The 19,261-nt window shown below is 48.1% G+C and overlaps 3 protein-coding genes across 4 annotated transcripts; all 3 read left to right on the plus strand.

The window, feature by feature from the left end:
* Positions 1-1,165: 1,165 nt before the first annotated feature.
* LOC310668569 (uncharacterized protein) lies at positions 1,166-10,600 on the plus strand. Of its 2 annotated transcripts, XM_083421978.1 has the most exons (6): positions 1,166-1,425; positions 2,699-2,918; positions 3,829-3,974; positions 5,974-6,090; positions 6,572-6,806; positions 10,402-10,600. In XM_083421978.1, the coding sequence occupies exons 2-6, from the start codon at positions 2,894-2,896 to the stop codon at positions 10,404-10,406; spliced, it is 528 nt and encodes a 175-aa protein (XP_083278104.1). In that variant the 5' UTR covers positions 1,166-1,425; positions 2,699-2,893; the 3' UTR covers positions 10,407-10,600. The 2 variants fall into 2 exon arrangements, with proteins under 2 accessions (XP_083278104.1, XP_083278103.1); XM_083421977.1 differs by lacking the exon at positions 10,402-10,600 and having other exon boundaries at positions 6,572-7,289.
* A 4,253-nt stretch (positions 10,601-14,853) lies between these two features.
* Positions 14,854-18,680, plus strand: LOC310668582 (heat shock protein 30C-like; the record flags this gene model as incomplete). The annotated part of the gene is made up of 1 exon (XM_083421992.1): positions 14,854-18,680. One exon carries the CDS (start codon positions 14,854-14,856, stop codon positions 15,361-15,363), a length of 510 nt encoding a protein of 169 aa, XP_083278118.1. The 3' UTR covers positions 15,364-18,680.
* On the plus strand, positions 17,779-18,680 carry LOC310668562 (heat shock protein Hsp-16.1/Hsp-16.11-like; the record flags this gene model as incomplete). Its single annotated transcript, XM_083421968.1, has 1 exon — positions 17,779-18,680. One exon carries the CDS (start codon positions 17,779-17,781, stop codon positions 18,400-18,402), a length of 624 nt encoding a protein of 207 aa, XP_083278094.1. The 3' UTR covers positions 18,403-18,680.
* Positions 18,681-19,261: the final 581 nt, after the last annotated feature.

Raw genomic sequence — 19,261 nt, forward strand, 5'->3', positions numbered from 1 at the left:
CGAACCGCGAACCTTTGTGTTTTGATCTAGTTTTTTGTAGATCTAAATTAATGGTTCTTATTAGCCTGAGTAGCACCGAGTTAGAAACAAAAGAGGAATGTAAATGGGTAAAATTGATGGTAATTGCAGCCAGAGGGGTTATAGCAATTGGAAAAATGCAGAAGAGCTAGGGGTGAACCAACGGAGGAAAAAACTGAAAAATATTATAATATAACTGTGAAGATACACAAAATGAAAGGGTTTAAGGTCAGTGAGGAGGAGGATTGGTTTGAGAAGATATTGAATTATTTGGGTAGGTTTGAACAATTGGGGGCAATTAAAATGTTAAAAGTTAAATAAACCGTGCGGAGGGAGGAGTGTTAATGTATATAGAATTGTACATGTGGTCTATTTGAATATGTTATTATTGATTATGTATACCCAGTGTATCAGCCGCCTGAGAGGTTTCACTATTGGGTTTTGGTTGTTGGTTAAAAATAAAATATCTTTTTTTAAAAAAAATTGTTAGAGCACTACTTGGGTACAGCAACCAGGAGTTATACAAGTTACTTCAAAGGGTTTTATTTGGAGGGGCTGAAGTCCTGTGGCCGATATCTGTGCGTGCTAACCTGCTTGTCTCTATGGGGAAATTTTGGTGGGGGTTGGTACCAGTGGCGTAGCGTGGGTTGTCAGCACCCGGGGCAAGGCAAGTAATTTGCGCCCTCCCCCCTGCTGCACTGTCCCTCCCCCAGATAGTCCCTCGCTCTCTCTCCGCACCGCACGCCTGGCACCCTCCCCTCCACAGTGGGCGGCGACCCGGCGGCTCGGATCGGATTCACACAGCCAGCACTGCAGTGAGAGAGAGTGAGTGAGCCAGGTAGGGGCAGAGAGCTGCGAGTGCGAGCACGCCCCCCCCCAGATGTTGCGCCCGGTGCGGCCACCCCCCCTGCACCCCCCACGCTACGCCACTGGTTGGTACTGAGGGCATTTCCAACAACCTCTTTCTGCAGCCCCGTCTCCCTGGAAGCAAAGTTTCCTGGACGCAAGGGCTCAGGGCTTAGAGGCTGTTCCTTCAACAACACACCTGTGAGGTGCAAAAGAAGCCATTTCTTCTTCTTTTTTTAATAGTTGTGTATTCACTGATGCAACAAGGGCAGGTGCAGGAGCTGATGATGATTAAAATTTGTATACCACCCTATACCTGCAGGTCTCAGGGCGCTTCACAATATAAAAACACAAAATACATAAAACAAAAACAACCCATAATCCTCCCCAACACATTTTGAAAGGGTATTGGGTTTCTTGCACCCTGTTTAAAATCTCGTGGGACGGTATGTGCTTCCCCTCCCTCCTACTAACTTGGCAAATTGGGCTCTCTTCCTATAGACTTCCGTGCCACGGACAGTCTGGTTTGTAAGAAGCCCTTGTCGTCTGCTGGCATATCTGGTAAGTCACAGCCAGGGTCGGTTTGTGGATTGGACCTTTTTAGGGTCTCAGGGTGCTTGCCGGTCTCCCCAAGTCTGGTCCCTGGGGGTGGCGAGGAATCCAGCAGCAGGGAAGGGCTGCTTGTGGGCTTCCTGGTTTACATGGCTGTCCCCTGTTGGAGGCAGGATGCTAGGCTAGAAGATGAAAAACTACTGAGCTGCTCTTTAATATTACTCCGCAGGGTTTGAGGCGGTTAGGAATTCGTCAAATTGGGGCAGAATAAAAGAGAGCATCTTTTAGGAATTGCGAATTGGCAAAATGAATTGGAGAGGTGCAAAAAGGGAACTCTTTCACTCGTTCTCTTGCCGCACCAGGACATGGCAAGTTGTTTTTCAGAGTCTCGACATCCCTAGATGACAAGCTTTTCCAGGAGGCAGGGGCCACTTTAGCTTCTGGGGTGCTAGTAGACTGCCTGACATAAGTTGGAGAGGAGGCCTTGAAATAGTTCTCTAAGCTTGCTTAGAGAATAGAACCTGCCTAGTCGGGGCAGCCTACCTACTGAATGTGGACACGAAGGACTTTTCTTTGGGCTTCCCAGAGGCATCCCAAAGGTGGCTCGATAGATCTGAAATATAACCCTTTAAGCTTGAATTTGTTTTTATTCTGGGTTGTCTTATTTGATGTTTTAATGTGTTGTAAACACTGTGGGTTAAACCACAGAGCCTAGGACTTGCCGATCAGAAGATCGGCGGTTCGAATCCTCGCAATGACGGGGTGAGCTCCCGTTGCTCGGTCCCTGCTCCTGCCCACCTAGCAGTTCGAAAGCACGTCAAAGTGCAAGTAGATAAGTAGGTACCACTCCGGCGGGAAGGTAAACAGCATTTCCATGCGCTGCTCTGGTTCGCCAGAAGTGGCTTAGTCCTGCTGGCCACATGACCCGGAAGCTGTACGCCGGCTCCCTCAGCCAATAAAGCGAGATGAGCGCCACAACCCCAGAGTCGTCCGCAACTGGACCTAATGGTCAGGAGTCCCTTTACTTTAAACTGCTTTGAGATTTGTTCTTTAAAATGTAAAGTGGTATAGAAATGGAAATAATAATAATACGCAGCACTGGTGAAACCTCAACAGCCTAATCTCCCAGTGTTTATTCCTTTCACCTCTTGGGATCCGCTGCTGAGGTTCAGATTTATGTTTTATTATCCCTATATATCCCATCCTACATGCCAATGTTGGCTACGAAAGCCTGCGACTGGTGTATGTCTCTAAATCATTTCCTTTGCTCTTGGGTGCTCAGTTCCAGTTCCTTCGCAAGTTCTTCCCCTGGGCTCGCCTCGCCATCCCTGCGGGGAGTGCCACGGGCAAAGGATCCCTGGCACAGTCTCCGGACCGACCCGTGCGCCACGCCAAGAAGCGGCTGGGAACCATTGCGCACGTCATCCTTGCCTTTGCTCCTCTGAGGTTCCAGCGTGCTTTCGGATATCTGACCGTCATGGAACGGGATTTGGTCCCCAAAGGTGAGACCCGGGGGCAGGGGCAAAGGAAAGGGGCAAGCGTCGCTACGTAGGACGCATATTTACGGAACCACCTCTCCTAGTCTGCCCCGCAGAGGACATTAAGGTCCATGAATAACCATAGTTTAGAGGTCCCGGGCCCTAAGGAAGTCAGACTATCCTCCACCAGGGCCAGGGCCTTCTCAGTGATGGCTCCGACCTGGTGGAATGCTCTGTCCCAGGGGACCAGGGCCCTGCAGGATTTAACCTCCTTCTGCCAGGCCTGTAAGACAGAGCTATTCCACCTGGCCTTTAATTTGAATTTAGCCTGATCTTTTATTTCCCTTCCCTTCCCCTCCCCTGTCATGAAGATCACCCGCTCTGAGACCCCACAACTAATTCTCCCCTGGACTCCTCGCTGGCCCAAGTAGGACCAATTCAGCCAGCGAGCCCTGGGGATTATCTAATTGATTTTTGAATTTTATTCTTATTCATCTTTTTATACTGTATTTTACACTGCATTTAAATTTGCTGTTAGCTGCCCTGAGCCCGGTTTTTGAACCGGGAAGGGCAGGGTATAATTTATTATTATTATTACTATTATTATTATTAATTATTATTTATTTCATGGGCATTTTTGTACACATTTGAACCCTGGTCTCCCAGGGCCAGCACTCAAACCAGGGCACCACCCCGGCTCACGCTTGCCTTTCTGGATCTACCCCACCAAATGAACCCCCCTCCTCCTCCTCCTCTTACTGTTCAAAATCATATAGAGTTGGAAGGGATCCTGTGGATTATTACCTGGTGGTCCAACCCCTGCAATGCAGGAAGAGGCAGCTGCCCCACCTGGGGACCGAACCTGCAACCTTGCCAAAACCTCTGCAGATTGTTTTGTTTTTGTTTGTTTTTAATCTTGCTGGTCCTCCTGCAGAGACCTTGGACGCCCCCGTCCACCCATCGGGCAAAGGGAACAAAAGGAAAAAGGACGATGTTACTCTAGAGGAGGAACTCCGCTGGGCTGAGCTTCTCCAGAAAGAATTACCGGATGAAGATGATCCCGAGGACCCGACTTACGAGGTGACTCTGAGACTTGGGAGCACATTGTTAACGCAAGCAAGTTGTTTTCCCCACAACCGCTTGGCACAGCCATCCCAACGTCGGCCCTTGACTTATTTTGGATTTCATCCAGATCTCCCCTTGCCACAGATAAATCCCATAAGTTGCTCCTTGCTTTATTTTTCCTTTAAGACATATAATTATAGAATTGTAGAGTTTGGAAGGGAGACCCAGGGGTCATCTAGTCCAACCCCCTGCAATGCATTTCTTTCCAATAATAATAATTTATTATTTGTACCCCGCCCAATTGGCTGGGTTTCCCCAGCCACTCTGGGCAGCTTCCAACAAAGTATTAAAATACAGTGGTCTGTTAAACATTAAAAGCTTACCCGAGCAGGGCTGTCTTCAGATGTCTTCTAAATATCAGGTAGTTGTTTATCATTTTGACATCTGGTGGGAGGGTGTTCCACAGGGCGGGCGCCACCACCGAGAAGGCCCTCTGCCTGGTTCCCTTGTAGCTTTGCTTCTTGCAGTGAGGGAACCGCCAGAAGGCCCTCGGCGCTGGGTCTCAGCATCCAGGCAGGAACAATGGGGGTGGAGACGCTCCTTATGCTGGACCAAGGCTGTTTAGGGCTTTCAAGGTCAGCACCAACACTTTGAATTGTGCTCGGAAACGTACTGGGAGCCAATGTAGGTCTTTCAAGACTGGTGTTATGTGGTCTCGGCGGCTGCTCCCAGTCACCAGTCTAGCTGCCGCATTCTGCATTAGTTGTAGTTTCCAGGTCACCTTGAAAGGTAGCCCCACGTAGAGCGCATTGCAGTAGTCCAAGAGGGAGATAACCAGAGCATGCACCACTCTGGCGAGACAGTCTGCGGGCAGGGAGGGTCTCATCCTGCGTACCAGATGGAGCTGATAGACAGCTGCCCTGGATACAGAATTGATCTGCGCCTCCGTGGACAGCTGTGAGTCCAAAATGACTCCCAGGCTGTCCACCTGGTCCTTCAGGGGCACAGTTGCCCCATTCAGGACCAGGGAGTCCCCCACACCTGCCCGCCCCCTGTCCCCCAAAAACAGTACTTCTGTCTTGTCAGGATTCAACCTCAATCTGTTAGCCGCCATCCATCCTCCAACCGCCTCCAGACACACAGGACCTTCACTGCCTTCACTGGTTCTGATTTAAAAGAGAGGTAGAGCTGGGTATCATCTGCATATTGATGGACACCCAACCCAAACCCCCTGATGATCTCTCCCAGCGGCTTCGTGTGGATGTTAAAAAGCACCCAATCATTACTTAAGGCCATGCTCACACCATACGAATCCTGATTGGGGGGGTTGGACTAGATGACCGTCAGGGTCCCTTCCAACCCTATGATTTTACGAGTTCTTTGAGTTCTGTGATACCATTTAAAACAGCTGTGGGTTCCCCCCACAAAGAATTGTGGGAGTTGTAGTTTAAGAGTGTTGAGAGTTTCTTAGGGGGCTCCCATTCCCCTCACAGAGCTGCAATTCAATTCAAATTTTAATTTGCATACTGTCTTTCTGTATACACAAGTAGTTTACAAGCTGAAGAAACAACAAAGATCACACACGCCATAATAATCTGATCCGAAACAAAACAAAAAAAGCCGTAATAAAAACGTAACTTTAAAATAAACAACTTAATTCAAATAAAGAAACACTCCATCATCGTGTAATGGTACACAATGAAGTTAAACGCCAGCAAACAATAATTAAATGCAAATTCACTCTTAATAATTACAATGGAAAAAACTAAACTGTTATCAAAAAAATTAAAAAACTAAACTAAGAACAATAAAAAGAACAGCAGGCCCCAATGCCTAACCATGCATACAAAACCATGTAAAAGGGTCAAACTGAGAAACAAATCTATAAAATTATTGTTTTTTAAATGGGACTTAAAATGGGCCTACAATTCCCAGAGTTTGGCAAGAAGAGTGATGGATTGATTGACTGAACAGCCCTTGATCAGCCCCTTCCTTCTCTGTGTCTCCTTCCCAGTTTACCGTCTCTGAGACGGACAGCGAAGAATACAAATCTCAGAACGACACCGATGTCAATTTGGAGGTGGAGGAGAAAGATGGCTTCTTGATGCTGAAGGAAGACCCAGCTCAGCAGGTTACGAAAGATGATTTGCCCTGGAGGAGGCAGTGAGGGGGAAACGAAGGGCCCTCTTCACGTCCTCAGAGGTGCTCTTGACGTCTTGCCAATGCCGAAAGAGGACATGTTTCTTCTTACTGGCTTAGACTTAAAGATGGGTGGGGGGCCACATTCTGCTTTTCTGGATGAGACAAGGGGGCTGTCACACAGCACAGCGTTAACCTGTGGAACTCACTGCCTCAAGATGTCCTGCTGAGATTGCTTAAGGCTTAATTCCAATACATAACAGATTTTGTTTGTTTGTTTTCCTGGCTTCCCACTCCCATTTTCCACGGTGTTTTTTAATTTCTCCCCCTTGCTGCACCCTGTCTCCTCTCTCTCCTATCTTAACCATCATACAATGATCTCTAATTCCTTCTGTTGCTCAGAGTTCGAATCCTGAGCACAGAGCACAGCTTCCTTCACATTCCAGCTCGTCTGTCTTTCACTGTGTTTGTAGGAGGATCCAAAGAAGGAAAATGGGGCTGGGGAGGAGGCCCTGGACCCCCGCTGCTCCGGGGACGGGAGCGAGCAGCCAGACGCAGAGGTGCCTGATGGTGGCGGGGACAACCCGGGTGCGAATCCCACCAGCCCTGCTCCACCGGAGAGCACAATGCTCCTGCCGTCCCGTGACGCCAGTGCTGAGATGACCTCCAGTGACAACTCCCAGGACCAATGGGTGAATGTGAGCGGCGGTAAGCGTCACAGAATCACAGGATTGCAGAGAGGGAAGGGACCCTCAAGGGTCATCTAGTCCAACCCGCTGCAGTGCAGGAATGGCGGCTAACAGAGGGCCACCCAAGCTCTGTTTCGGAGGCTCCAAGGAAGGAGAGGCTCCACTGTCGGACAGCTCTTACCCCTGTGTTGCAATACAGAATAATCTGCTCCAATGCAGCCGCAACACATGGCTAATAAGTATGGTAAATGTACAGGTGAAACTTGAAAAATTAGAATATTGTGGGAAAGTTCATTTATTTCAGTAATTCAACTTCCCCATGACTGTGCTTCCTACTGAACCAGACTGAGAGACTGTTTAAAGGCTCAAGAACCCATTGCAGGTTTTACGGATTGAATAGCTACAGCACCTTTTCACAATATTCTAATTTTCTGATATTGTTAATTTGGGGTTTTCATCAGCTGTACGCCATAATTATCACAATTATAACAAAGGCTTGACATATCTCACTTTGCATGTCATGAGTCTTTCTCATATATTAGTTTCACCTTTGAAGTTGAATTACTGAAATAAAGGAACTTTTTCACGATATTCTAATTTTCTGAGTTTCACCTGTATTATTAGTAGTAGTTAGAATACAACCCAAAATTTACAAATCATAAGCGTCATCTACGATGTATGTATAAGTCCATAAACAAGAAATAGTCAACGTAATGAATTGCTGTCAGGGAACACCACGACGCAGGCAGAATTATTTCTTGTTTATGGACTTATAGATGTTTATGATTTGTAAATTTTGGATTATATTCTAACTACTACTAATAACACATTTGCCATACTTATTAGCCACATGTTGTGGCTGTATTTGAGTGGACAGCTCTTACTATCAAAAAGCTCTTGTTTATTTGAGGGCATAGGGCATCACTAGAACAGCTGGCAAATCCAATTCCATAACTCTGCATCTGTTTGGATAATATTAGATATTTTCCAAATAGTTATTTCTAACACAGTTGCATAACTCTTGTTTTTTCACCTGCTGCGCTTTGTATAAATGAGGTCCAACTTCCGTTAGACTTGTCTGCGTCTATCAGCAATCCGCTTAGAGGCGGCGAGTTCAGTTGGGATTTCAGTCTATTGAATCAATGGAGTGAAATAAATACATTTGACGTTCCAACACAGCGAGGTCAGTAATAATTTTTAATTTATACCCCGCCCTTCCTGGTTCAGAAAACCTGGCTCATGGTGGCTAACAACAAATTTAAAACACTTAATTGATGCAACAAAAAACAGCATAAAATACAGTATAAAACGTGAATAACAATAAATTCAGAATTCAAAAATCAGTTTAGGGGGGAAATCCATCCAATAAACATTAGATGATCCCCAGGGCAAGCTGGCTAAATTAGTCCTATTTGGGCCAGCGAGGAGACCAGGGGAGAATTAGCTGTGGGATCCCAGAGCGGGGAATATTCATAAAAGGGGAGGGGGAGGGAAGGAAGGGGAATAAAAGATCAGGCTAAGTTCAAATTGAAGGCCATAAGCGGAATAGCTCTGTCTTACAGGCCCTGCGGAAGGAAGTTAAATCCTGCAGGGCCCTGGTCTCCTGGGACAGAGCATTCCACCAGGTCGGAGCCACCACTGAGAAGGCCCTGGCCCTGGCGGAGGATAGTCTGACTTCCTTAGGGTCCGCGACCTCTAAACTATGATTATTCATGGACCTTAAGGTCTTCTGCGGGTCAGACCAGGAGAGCTGGTCCCGTAAATACGAGTAAGGACATTCACATAGTCAGAAAGTAATCCCTGATGTTTAGTTGCAATTTCCTTTCTAAGGGGCTCCTGCAGAGTTCCTGATCCAACATTCTGCCTAGGAATTTCCATGATTTGCAAGTTGTTTTTAAAATACTTTTCCATTGTTTTAGCCTGTCCTGGAACCTTAGGGCAAAAGGCCTGCATTTATATAGCAACTAATAATAATTAATAATACTTACTAGGTCTTACAGTTGCTATTATTTTTATTAGTAAGGATATTTAATAATAAAAATGGGTTATGCTCAATGAACTCGACAGGTTCATTCTCTGGGAAGCAAAGAATCCGCAAAATGAAATTGTGGTGGTCCGGGCGCTCCCTCTAGTGGCAGAACAGCAATACTACAACTTGCTGACCTGGAGGGGGATATTGCACATTTTCTTGGGGGGGAGAGGTTGGATTCTGGAGGAATGTCATGGGTGCACAGCAGGGGTGCCATTTATCTGACCAAATTTATACCCCACTGCATTGCAAGAGAACCTTCTGAGCTGTTTGCAGAAACAAAATAATTAGGGGTTTTAAAAAGTTATAAAAACAGGTATTTGAAATATTCCAAAGTTTTCAACCTTGCCCTTAAAAAAAGGAAAGGAAAAGCAGCTGTTTTGGACTACAACTCCCATCATCCCTTTCTAGCAGGACCAGTGGTGGGGATGATGGGAACTGTAGTCCAAAAACAGCTGGAGACTCACGTTTGGGAAACCCTGATCTAGAGAGTTGGCATCAGAAGTTTGTGTGTGGGTGAGAAAAAATGAAGAGAAAATGAGAATTTAAAAAGGATTTTTAAAGAGGAAAGAAGAGTCCAAAAGCATTAAAAAAATTGAATCAGTGTTGTTACATCCCTCTCGTCTTAACAATGAAACTACAAACCACTCATAAAAATATAAAAAATGTAGAAGGTGCCGGTCCTCATGGTTCTGAATGGAGGGCTGGTTTCAATAGGAAACCTCGGAAGCTGCCTTTATACAGAGCTGGCCCATTGATCTATCTAGCTACCGTATTTTTACGTGTATAACATGACCCCGTGTATAAGACGACCCCTATTTTGGGGGGACTCCAAATTTAGGAAATGGGGGGAGATTGCCCCGAGTTCTTGAGCTTTTTGGGGGGGAGGGTTGCCGCCAATCGCTCACCTACCTGACCACTGCTGACAATCACACGCCTCAACAAAACCACCCATCGCCTGCCCACTCGCCAGCAGCAGGCGCCAATCACCAGTAGGCCTTGCTGCAGCCGCCAATCACCCGCCCAATCGCCAATTACAATCTCCTGCTCACGACTGCCACCAATCACACGTCCCCACTCTGCACTATCCGTGTGTAAGATGACCCCCAATTTTTAACAGTAATTTATAATAATAAAACCCATGTCTTATAAACAGAAAAATACGGTAAGTGTTGTCAACACTGACTGGCAGACTCTCTTTGGGGTGGGTTCTGGCGGGATATTCCCATTCCTTCTGGAGATGCCAAGGGTTGAACTTTGGGCTCATTTAACAATCTATGGCCTGTTTAATCCTGGAGGGGGGGTCTGGTATTGTTTTGTTTCTTACTGCATTATGTATTTTTTTGGCTTGTTATGTTGTAAAACTCCTCTGTGGTCGGAAGAAAGGTGGCATATAAAATTAATTCTGCATGCCCTATCGCTGAGCAACTGAAACGCCTTTTAAAAATTTGGAATACTGCAGCTTGTTTTCGTTGGGTGTGTGCTGTGCTCATCTCTGATTAGTTTCCCCCCTAGAATAGACAATTAATTCCACACACACACCCTGGAATTGGGAACTTACCTATTGACTTTTCCCCTTCCCTAGAATAACGGCAACGGTCTCCTTTCCTGGCTGAGATTGGCACCTGCCACATAGCAAGGTGAACCTTTCTGACTGTCTGCCGCCTTCCAGAATCCGGATGCCCTCTTTTTGATACGGAAACGTCTTCTCTCTTTTTGGAATTTGCAATAAAGCCTTAATTTTTCACACTGCGGTGTCTGACGGCTTCTGTCTGACCGACTCTGGCTTTCTGTAGGAATAAGAATAATAATTTATTATTTGTACCCCACCCATCTGGCACTCTGGGTGGCTTCCAACAAGGATTAAAAATACATCAAAATGTCACACATTAAAAACTTCCCTGAACAGGGCTGTCTTCAGATGTCTTCTAAATGTCAGGTAGTTGTTTTTCTCTTTGACATCTGGTGGGAGGGTGTTCCACAGGGCGGGCGCCACCACCGAGAAGGCCCTCTGCCTGGTTCCCTGTAACCAAACTTCTTGCAATGAGGGAACCGCCAGAAGGCCCTCAGTGCTGGACCTCAGTGTCTGGACTGAATGATGGGGGTGGAGATGCTCCTTCAGATATACTGAACTGAGGCCATTTAGGGCTTTAAAGGTCAGCACCAACACTTTGTGCCTGGAAATGTCTTGGGAGCCAATGTAGGTCTTTCAGGACCGGTGTTATGTGGTCTCGGGTGTTGCTCCCAGTCACCAGTCTAGCTGCCGCATTCTGGATTAATTGCAGTTTCCGGGTCACCTTCAAAGGTAGCCCCACGTAGAGCGCATTGCAGTAGTCCAAGCAGGAGATAACTAGAGCATGCAATACTCTGGCGAGACAGTCCGCGGGCAGGGAGGGTCTCAGTTGGAGCTGATAGACAGCTGCCCTGGACGCAGAATTGACCTGCACCTCCATGGACAGCTGTGAGTCCAAAATGACTCCCAGGCTGCACACCTGGTCCTTCAGGGGCATAGTTGCCCCATTCAGGACCAGGGAGTCTTCCACACCTGCCCACCTCCTGTGCCCCCAAAATAGTACTTCTGTCTTGTCAGGATTCAACCTCAATCCATTAGCTGCCATCCATCCTCCAACCGCCTCCAGACACTCACACAGGACCTTCACTGCCTTCACTGTTTCTGATTTAAAAGAGAGGTAGAGCTGGGTATCATCTGCATACTGATGAACACTCAGCCCAAACCCCCTGATGATCTCTCCCAGTGGTTTCATGTAAATGTTAAAAAGCATGGGGGAGAGGACAGAGCCCTGAGGCACCCCACAAGTGAGAGCCCAGGGGTCTGAACACTCATCCCCCACCACCACTTTCTGGAACAGAGGAAGATGCCTTCTACAGAGTTCAATACTGTCTACACTGGCTGGCAGCAGCACCCTGCCTGGACATGCCGTTGGACATCCAACTCGGGACCTTCTCAGGGGCTTGTCCATGCTTACCTGTCCTCCATGCTTTCCAGGCCTGGGCAGAGCCAGGATTTTATTTTGGACTCACCTGTCTTCATCCCCTGTCTGGCTCCGTCCAGCAGATTTTTGCAGTTGTTGTAACTTACTTTCTTTTGAACCCAAGTACAGTAGTACCTTGGTTCTCGAACTTAATCCGTTCAGGGAGTCCGTTCAACTCCCAAAACCGTTCGAAAACCAAGGCGCCGCTTCTGATTGGCTGCAGGAGCCTCCAACACATATAACAACAATAAAACATTACACGTTTTTTAAAAAACCCACTTCCCTATACAGGGCTGCCTTCAGGTGTCTTCTAAAGGTTATATAGTTACTTGACATCTGACATCTCACTTTAAAGTCATCAGAGCCTAGGGCTTACCAATCAGAAGGTCGGTGGTTCGAATCCCCGCGACGGGGTGAGCTCCCATTGCTCGGTCCCTGCTCCTGCCAACCTAGCAGTTTGAAAGCACGTCAAAGTGCAAGTAGATAAATAGGTACCACTCCGGCGGGAAGCTAAACGGCGTTTCCGTGTGCTGCTCTGGTTTGCCAGAAGCGGCTTAGTCATGCTGGCCACATGACCCGGAAGCTGTACGCCGGCTCCCTCAACCAGTAAAGTGATATGAGCGCTGCAACCCCAGAGTCGGCCACGACTGGACCTAATGTTAAGGGGTCCCCTTTACCTTTACTAGGTTGGTGACCTAGATCACTGCTTCCTGTGGCAGGGAGTCCCAAAGTTTAACCAGAAAGGTCCTTTCTTTTTTCTGCCCTTATTTTCCTAACATTCTAGTGTTATGAGAGAGACTTCTCGCCCTTCACTTTCTCCAACCCAGGCATAATTTTTATAAACTCTGATCATGTGGCCTCTTCCTCTCCTTCTCTCTAAACTAAAAAAAACCTGCACCCTTTCCCCTTAGGGGAGCCTCTCCACCCCCCTGGTCATTTTGGGTTGTCTTGTTCTGAACCCTTTCCTGTGGAAGGAGAATAATAATGGGTCTCCTAGATGGGACCCCTTTGACTTCAACCTGCACCCGGACTTTTCTCAGCTTCTGCAATGTTCTGGCCTGTTCGGGATTTTTAAAGTGATGTTTTCATGTGATGTGGAAGCAATGGACCTGGCAGCTGCCGCAGGAAATATTTCTTGCTAGTTGGTGGGCGGAAAGGAGGAATCTGGGTGACTCACGAGGGGTCAGTGTCTGTTTCGAGAGACCTGGGGGCTTGGCATCCTTGCGATGTTTACTACGGATGCATATAAATAGAAACCTCCTAACGGGATAGACTATGTGAGCAGTGTGTTCCCATAGCTCTGGTTCCAGGTCACAGATCCATCTTCACGTCTCGGTTCATCGTTGCAATTTGGCAGCACCCGCCATTTTTAATTTCAAAATTTTTTTTATTAAATTTTTCAAAAAATATAAATTAAACAAAGAACAATACATAACACTGTAAACACACTTATATACATGTTTTCCAAAATGAAAACTAATAAAAATAAAAAGAAAAGGAAAAATAAAAGATATAAAGTAAAAATAAAAGAAAAAATACTTTTCATAAACTGGAATATTACCAAATTCTTGCTTCAAATACTGCAATATAGTTAAAAAATTATAAAAGACTTTCACCGCATTCGCCACACGTCTCTTGGTTGTCTTACTCGCCTTTACATCTGTTCTTCAATCATTTCCCTTTCTTAGATTCTTTCATAATCCATCAAATCTTTATGTTCTCTGAATTCCTCACAAGGTTAGTCTAGACACAACCCAACTTTCGTATTTGAGCCCTGCTTGTATAAATAATCATTTAAATATTTCCATTGTTTCTGAATCAATTTTTTTGACTTATGCCTTATTAAATCCGTCAGTTTTGCTAACTCCAGCGGCACCCGCCATTTGTGGTGACCCTCAGAACAAGCCTGTGAGGTAGGCCAGGCTAGGAGGCAGCGACTGACCGCAGGATTTGAACACCCTGCTCCTGATCCGACACTCTAGAGTGGCATAACATGTCTAGGGCGGCTCAGTCGGTAGAGCGTGGGAGTCTTAATCTCAGGGTTGTGGGTTCAAGCCCCACATTTGTCAAAAAGGTTTCTGCACTTCAGGGGTATGGGCTGGATGACCCTCGGAGCCCCTTCCAACTCACCAATTCTATGTGGTACTTCAGCAATGCAGGAAGAGGAATAGAGCCGGGCAGTTTCTGATTTGACCCCAGAATGTCCTGCTTTTCCTTAGGACGCCCTTATTTTCACTGGAGAAATGTCGGAGGCTCTGGAGTATAGCTGTCAACTTTTCCCTTTTCTTGCGAGCAATCCTATTCGGAATAAGGGAATTTCTCTTAAAAAAGGGAAGCATTGATAGCTATGGTCTGGAGTTATGCAACCCCCAAGCCGAGGAGATAAGTGACTATATACAACCTTAAAAGACGTCTGAAGGCAGCCCTGAATAGGGTGGTTTTTTTCCAATGTTTTGTTAAGGTTTTATACAGTTGCAATTGAAATTATTCAAACCCCATTGCAAATCAGGTTTATTATCAAAACTGACAGACTTTCAGCAACCCAGTCAGATAGGTGGGGTATAAATAATAAAGTTATTATTGTTATGGAATAGGACATCCGTATTTTTATTGGAGAGGTGTCGGAGGGTACGGATTAAGCATGCACACATCCACAAAGCATCTGAAATGTTGGGGGGTTTCCAGGCCTCGGATCCTGACTGACGTGTCCTTCAGGGTTTAACTCACAGCTGTCTTCCCAGTGACTCAGATGGCTGTCGATTTCTATTTTGGCCTGGCTGCGCATGGAAGCTGGTCTACCCTAATTATAAACTCTCCTCAGCACTGAGAGCGGAGGGATGACAGCAGCGGGTCCCTTGCCTCACCGAGCCCTTTTGGGGGTCTGACTAACAGCCCCCTCCCTTTGCACCAAGTCCTTTTTGGGGGCGAGGAGAGCGCCGGATGCCTGGGACCCCAATAAAAGCTCTCCGGCTCCAGAAGAGAGAGCAGAGCAGAGGACCACAGCCGACAAGCAAGAAGACCTTCGAAGCATCCCTGAGGCGAAGATGCTGTGCCGACTGCACCTGGCGGCCCCCCGGAGCCCCCTGCTCCGCCGGGCTCTGTGGCCCCCCACCCGCTCGCTCTTTGAGGACCTGGAAAGGGAGATGGATTCGCTGTGGGAGCTGCTGGGCAACTGCAGCAACTGGCCGCTCCAGGGCCACGAGGAAGCGTCCCGGGGGCCGGAAGAGGCCCCGTTTGTGGTGACCCAAGACATGGCCGGCTTTGACCCCCGGGAGCTGGTGGTCAAGCTGGTGGGCCAGAAGCTGGTGCTGACTGGCAGGAAGGCCACGCAGACCCCCGGAGGACCTTTCCGCTACGAGCTCTTCCGCCGCGAGTGGGACGTCCCGGGCAGCGTGGACCGCCAGCAGCTCAGCTGCTCCATCTCCCGAGAGGGCCAGCTGCGCATCGAGGCCGCCGGGCCGGCCGCCAGGACAGTGCCCATCGAGGTCGGCCAGGCGCCGGGCAGCGGCCAGGAAGCCGCCTCCGCCACGGAAGACCGCCGGACCAAAGGCTGAGGGGAAAGCGAGACGCAGCAGAGACTCTGGGTGGACCTGGGACTCTGGAGCAGCGCTTTTCTGCCTATGCTTTTCAGATTTCCCTTTGTGGTGGTTGGTCAATTTGCAGATATAACGCTGGAAAACAGGCGTCTCTATGAACAAAAGGAGAGGCCTGCAGGTCAGGGTGGAGGGTTTTTTTTGTCCTTGTTCATATCTCGTATTTTGATGCTGTATTTTATGTTGTGAACTGCCCAGGGATCTCATACCCTCCAACATTTCTCCGATAAAAATAGAGATGTCCTATTCAATAATAATAAATATTTATACGCAATACTATTTATGCATTATGGGGTGCTTATTTAAAATAATCTGAAATACGATTACAATTGACCGTCATAAGGCCCGGGTCCACAATCTCTGTGTCTAGACAGGCTTTGCCCTAAACAAAAATGTTTTCAGCAGTCGCCGAAAATAATACTGTGACGGCACCTGCCCAGCGTCAAGAGGCAGGGAGTGAAAAGATCCATTTCTTACAAATGCAGAATTTAGCATTATGCTTTTATTCAGAGGGCCTTCTCGGTGGTGGCGCCCTTCCTCCCATCAGATGGCAAGGAGATAGGCAACTATTTGACTTTCAGAAGACATCTGAAGGCAGCCCTGTTCAGGGAAGTTTTTAATGTTTAATTATGTTTTTATAAGTGTTGGAAGCCACCCAGAATGGCTGGGGCAAACCAGTCTAATGATGATGATGATGATGGTTATTATTATTGTTACTGTTATTATTCTGAGGTGGTTCAGATGTAGATTTGGGCCTGGTCAGTGTCCCAGGGTCTGACCTGTGAGAGGCAGAAATTAAAGATACACCCACATCAACACTGCCCCTTAGCAATTTGAAGTGTGTGCGTTAAATTCGATTCCCTGGTTTTCACGGGCTCGAAATGTTTTAGGAGCGCCAACACCTGGGGGAATTTTGAGTGGCAGAAAAAAATATCCTTGCTTCTTCCTCTTTCTACCTTTGGCCTGGACTGGGAGCTGATGCAAGGAGTCGCAAGAAACTGATGGTGCCTCTCTCAAGACCTTTCACCCAAATTGTGAGACTTGAAGCAGAAGGGGGTTGAGGCAGGAAGTGAGGAAGTGGAAGAGCTTTTTTAAAAATATAAATTCCCTTTCTTAGCTTTTCCATAACTCCCCTTTGCCTAGCCAAAGCAGGACTGTGCTGTTTCTTCGGGAGACAGTAAAGGAGGGATGGGTGGATGTGGGAATCTAGGTGAGAGAACTTAACTCAGTGCTGTTTCTCAGCCTGGCCTCCCTCGCAGGGCTGGTAGGAAGAAAACGTGGTTGGCATCTGGGAGGGGGCTGTGTGTGACCCCTGCATATTCCTGCATTGCGGGGGGTTGGACTAGATGACCCGCAGGGTCCCTTCCCACGCCACCATTCTATGACAAAGGCAGAGCTCAGGTTTGGAAAGCAAGTCTTGCCAGCAGTATCCTTGTCGGCCCCACAGCCCAGTCTGGCACCCCCCCCCCTTTCACAAGAACAGGCAGCCTTTTCTTCTCAGATTACTGTGACTGAAAAAAGGAGAGGGATTTCTCTACTAGAGTCTAGAGTCTTCCAGAAGGATCTGTTGATTTCCTGTTTTCCATGCAGCAGCTTTTGGGGGGGGGGGTGTGCTTCTGGCACCCTTCCAACACCCCAAGGCACTTTCTTTGCAGGGTGGGGGAGCCCTGAACCTTTCTCTCTTTCAATTATATTTTATTAACTTTCAACATTTTTAAACATACACAGTCAAAACACAATTTCTCTCCTTTTTCTAGACTTCCCACCCTGTTTTCCGCTGAGTTGTTGCTTCTCCCCTCCTGCAGACCCTTTATTACATCAAATCACAACGACAATATTACAGTCCAATTCCTGTTGCTCGTTGTTCATCGTATGGTGATATTTCTTTAAACGGTTTGAAAAAGGCATCCATTCTACACTCGTGAAGATTCTCTGAATTTTGCGGCTAATTTTGCCTGTTCTGTGCCTTCCCTGGGGCTTCTCGGCACAACACCGGCTAGCAAACCCTCTTGCAAACTGTGGCGTCATTTCTGGACTGCTGCCAAAGCCTTCCTCTCGGCTGCGTCTCGACGTCTCTGGAAGGGCCTCCTCGGTTCCAGGTCCGCCTGGAAAGGCCTCTTACAGCACGTTGCGTCAGTCTCTGGGCTCGTGCCAAGGAGCTGGCCGGCAGATAAAAAGCCGCCGCGCACTCGGAGACAGCCAGACTGAAAGGAACCACAGACGAAGCAGGTCTGCTTGCTAGATCATCTCTTCCCCGGCTCTTCGGACAGACGGAAAGGAACCTAAGCCGAAGGAGCTCTGCTTGCTAGATCATCAGCCGAAGGAGCTCAGCTTGCTAGATCATCTCTTCCCCGGCTGTTTGACTGCGGCACCACCATGGCAAGCTATTCCCGCTACCTGCTCCGCATGCTGCCCCTGCGCCGCTGGCCGCTGCAGGGCTTCGGCCCCGTCTGGCTCAGTGGGCCGCAATCGGCTGGCGAGGCCCTCTGGCCGGCAGCCGGGCAAAGCCTCGTCGACCGGGTCGCAGCCGACGTGGAGAGGCAGTTCGTGGAAATGGAGGCGATGAGCAGGGCCTTCTTCCAGGCCTCGCCGCTGCAGAAGTTCCTGCGGGAAGCGTCGCCGGAGGAGAGCGTGGCTCGGGACGGCGAGGCGGGCGGAAAGTTTCGCCTCTCGGTGGACGTGGCCGGCTTTGCGCCGGAGGACGTGGCTGTGCAGCTGGACGGCAGGAAGCTGGCGGTGACCGCCAAGCGGCTGCGTGAGAACACAAGCGAGGAGGGCGGCTGCGTGAGGGAACACCACGAGGTGCACTGCGAAACTCTCCTCCCCGCCGACGTGGACCTCCAGGCCGTGACGTGCTCCCTGGCATCCGACGGGCAGCTGTGCATCGAGGCCCCCCGCCTGGCTGCCCCAAAAGCCATCCCCATCGACGTGAAGGCGGCCGACCAGCAGGTTCCGGGAGCCAGCGCAGAGAAGGACCCGGAGAAGCCGCAGGAGGCTTGAAAAGTGTGGACATTTTGGGCACGCACCGGCTTCTGCGGGAATTAGTGCGACATCTTAGCTCGGCTCCCCGTTCAAAAGAGTGTTTCCCAGGATTCCAGCTGACCTTTTGACTGCCTTGACTAATATTTCCAATTTATTAATCGCCTTCGAAAGCGATGTACGCTTCTTTTCCTTGTGTGCAATTAAAAATGGTGTGTCTTATTTTTTCCACGTTAATCGCCAAACTGATTTGTGCTTCTGTTCCTTATCCACAATAAAAATGGTGTTTTATTTTTGCACATTGGTTGTGTTTTTGCTTGCTTTCATAGAATTGTAGAGTTGGAAGGGGCCATGAGGGTCATCTAGTCCAACCCCCTGCAATGAACCCAAGACCCTGAGACTAAGAGTTCTTGTGCTTTACCAACATCTATTCGGTGGGTCTGCTTTGAGCATGACTAACATAGGAGGCACAACTCTTCCAATGGCGCGGTTCTCCTCCTCCTGAAGGCAGGATTCAATTTGGCAGGATTTCAAGACGGAAACCCAAGTTAGGCTTAGTAAGGGCAGACGGCCAGGCAAATTTTGGAGTGCCCCCTGCAGCGGTTCAGTGGTCGTGTAGTTGCAGCCTACCACAGCCAAGCACATTTGGCTAACAAACATCGTTTTGTGGTTGGATGAGACGGATTTACGGCCTTGTCGGTGATTTATAACCATGCGTGGTTGAGCCTCCAGCCAATTTTTTAGGACAGAAGGGAACAATCTTATTTGTGGATCATCATTAAACACCCTAGTTTTACTTTCCAAAGATAAAGTCAAACCCTGCAACTTCTACTTGCAGTTTTACAGAACAGATCCTGTCTGCAAAATCACCCTGGCCTTG

Source organism: Podarcis tiliguerta, assembly GCF_965153285.1.
Source record: "Podarcis tiliguerta genome assembly, chromosome: 18".
Lineage (NCBI taxonomy): Eukaryota > Metazoa > Chordata > Lepidosauria > Squamata > Lacertidae > Podarcis > Podarcis tiliguerta.

Bases quoted from the DNA above. Each gene is read 5' to 3' on its own strand.
- LOC310668569 (XM_083421977.1), top strand. From the start codon at position 2,894: ATGGAACGGGATTTGGTCCCCAAAG. The intron at 3,975-5,973 runs GTGACTCTGAGA...TCTCCTTCCCAG, and splicing joins CCGAGGACCCGACTTACGAG to TTTACCGTCTCTGAGACGGA. The intron at 6,091-6,571 runs GTTACGAAAGAT...CTGTGTTTGTAG, and splicing joins AGGAAGACCCAGCTCAGCAG to GAGGATCCAAAGAAGGAAAA.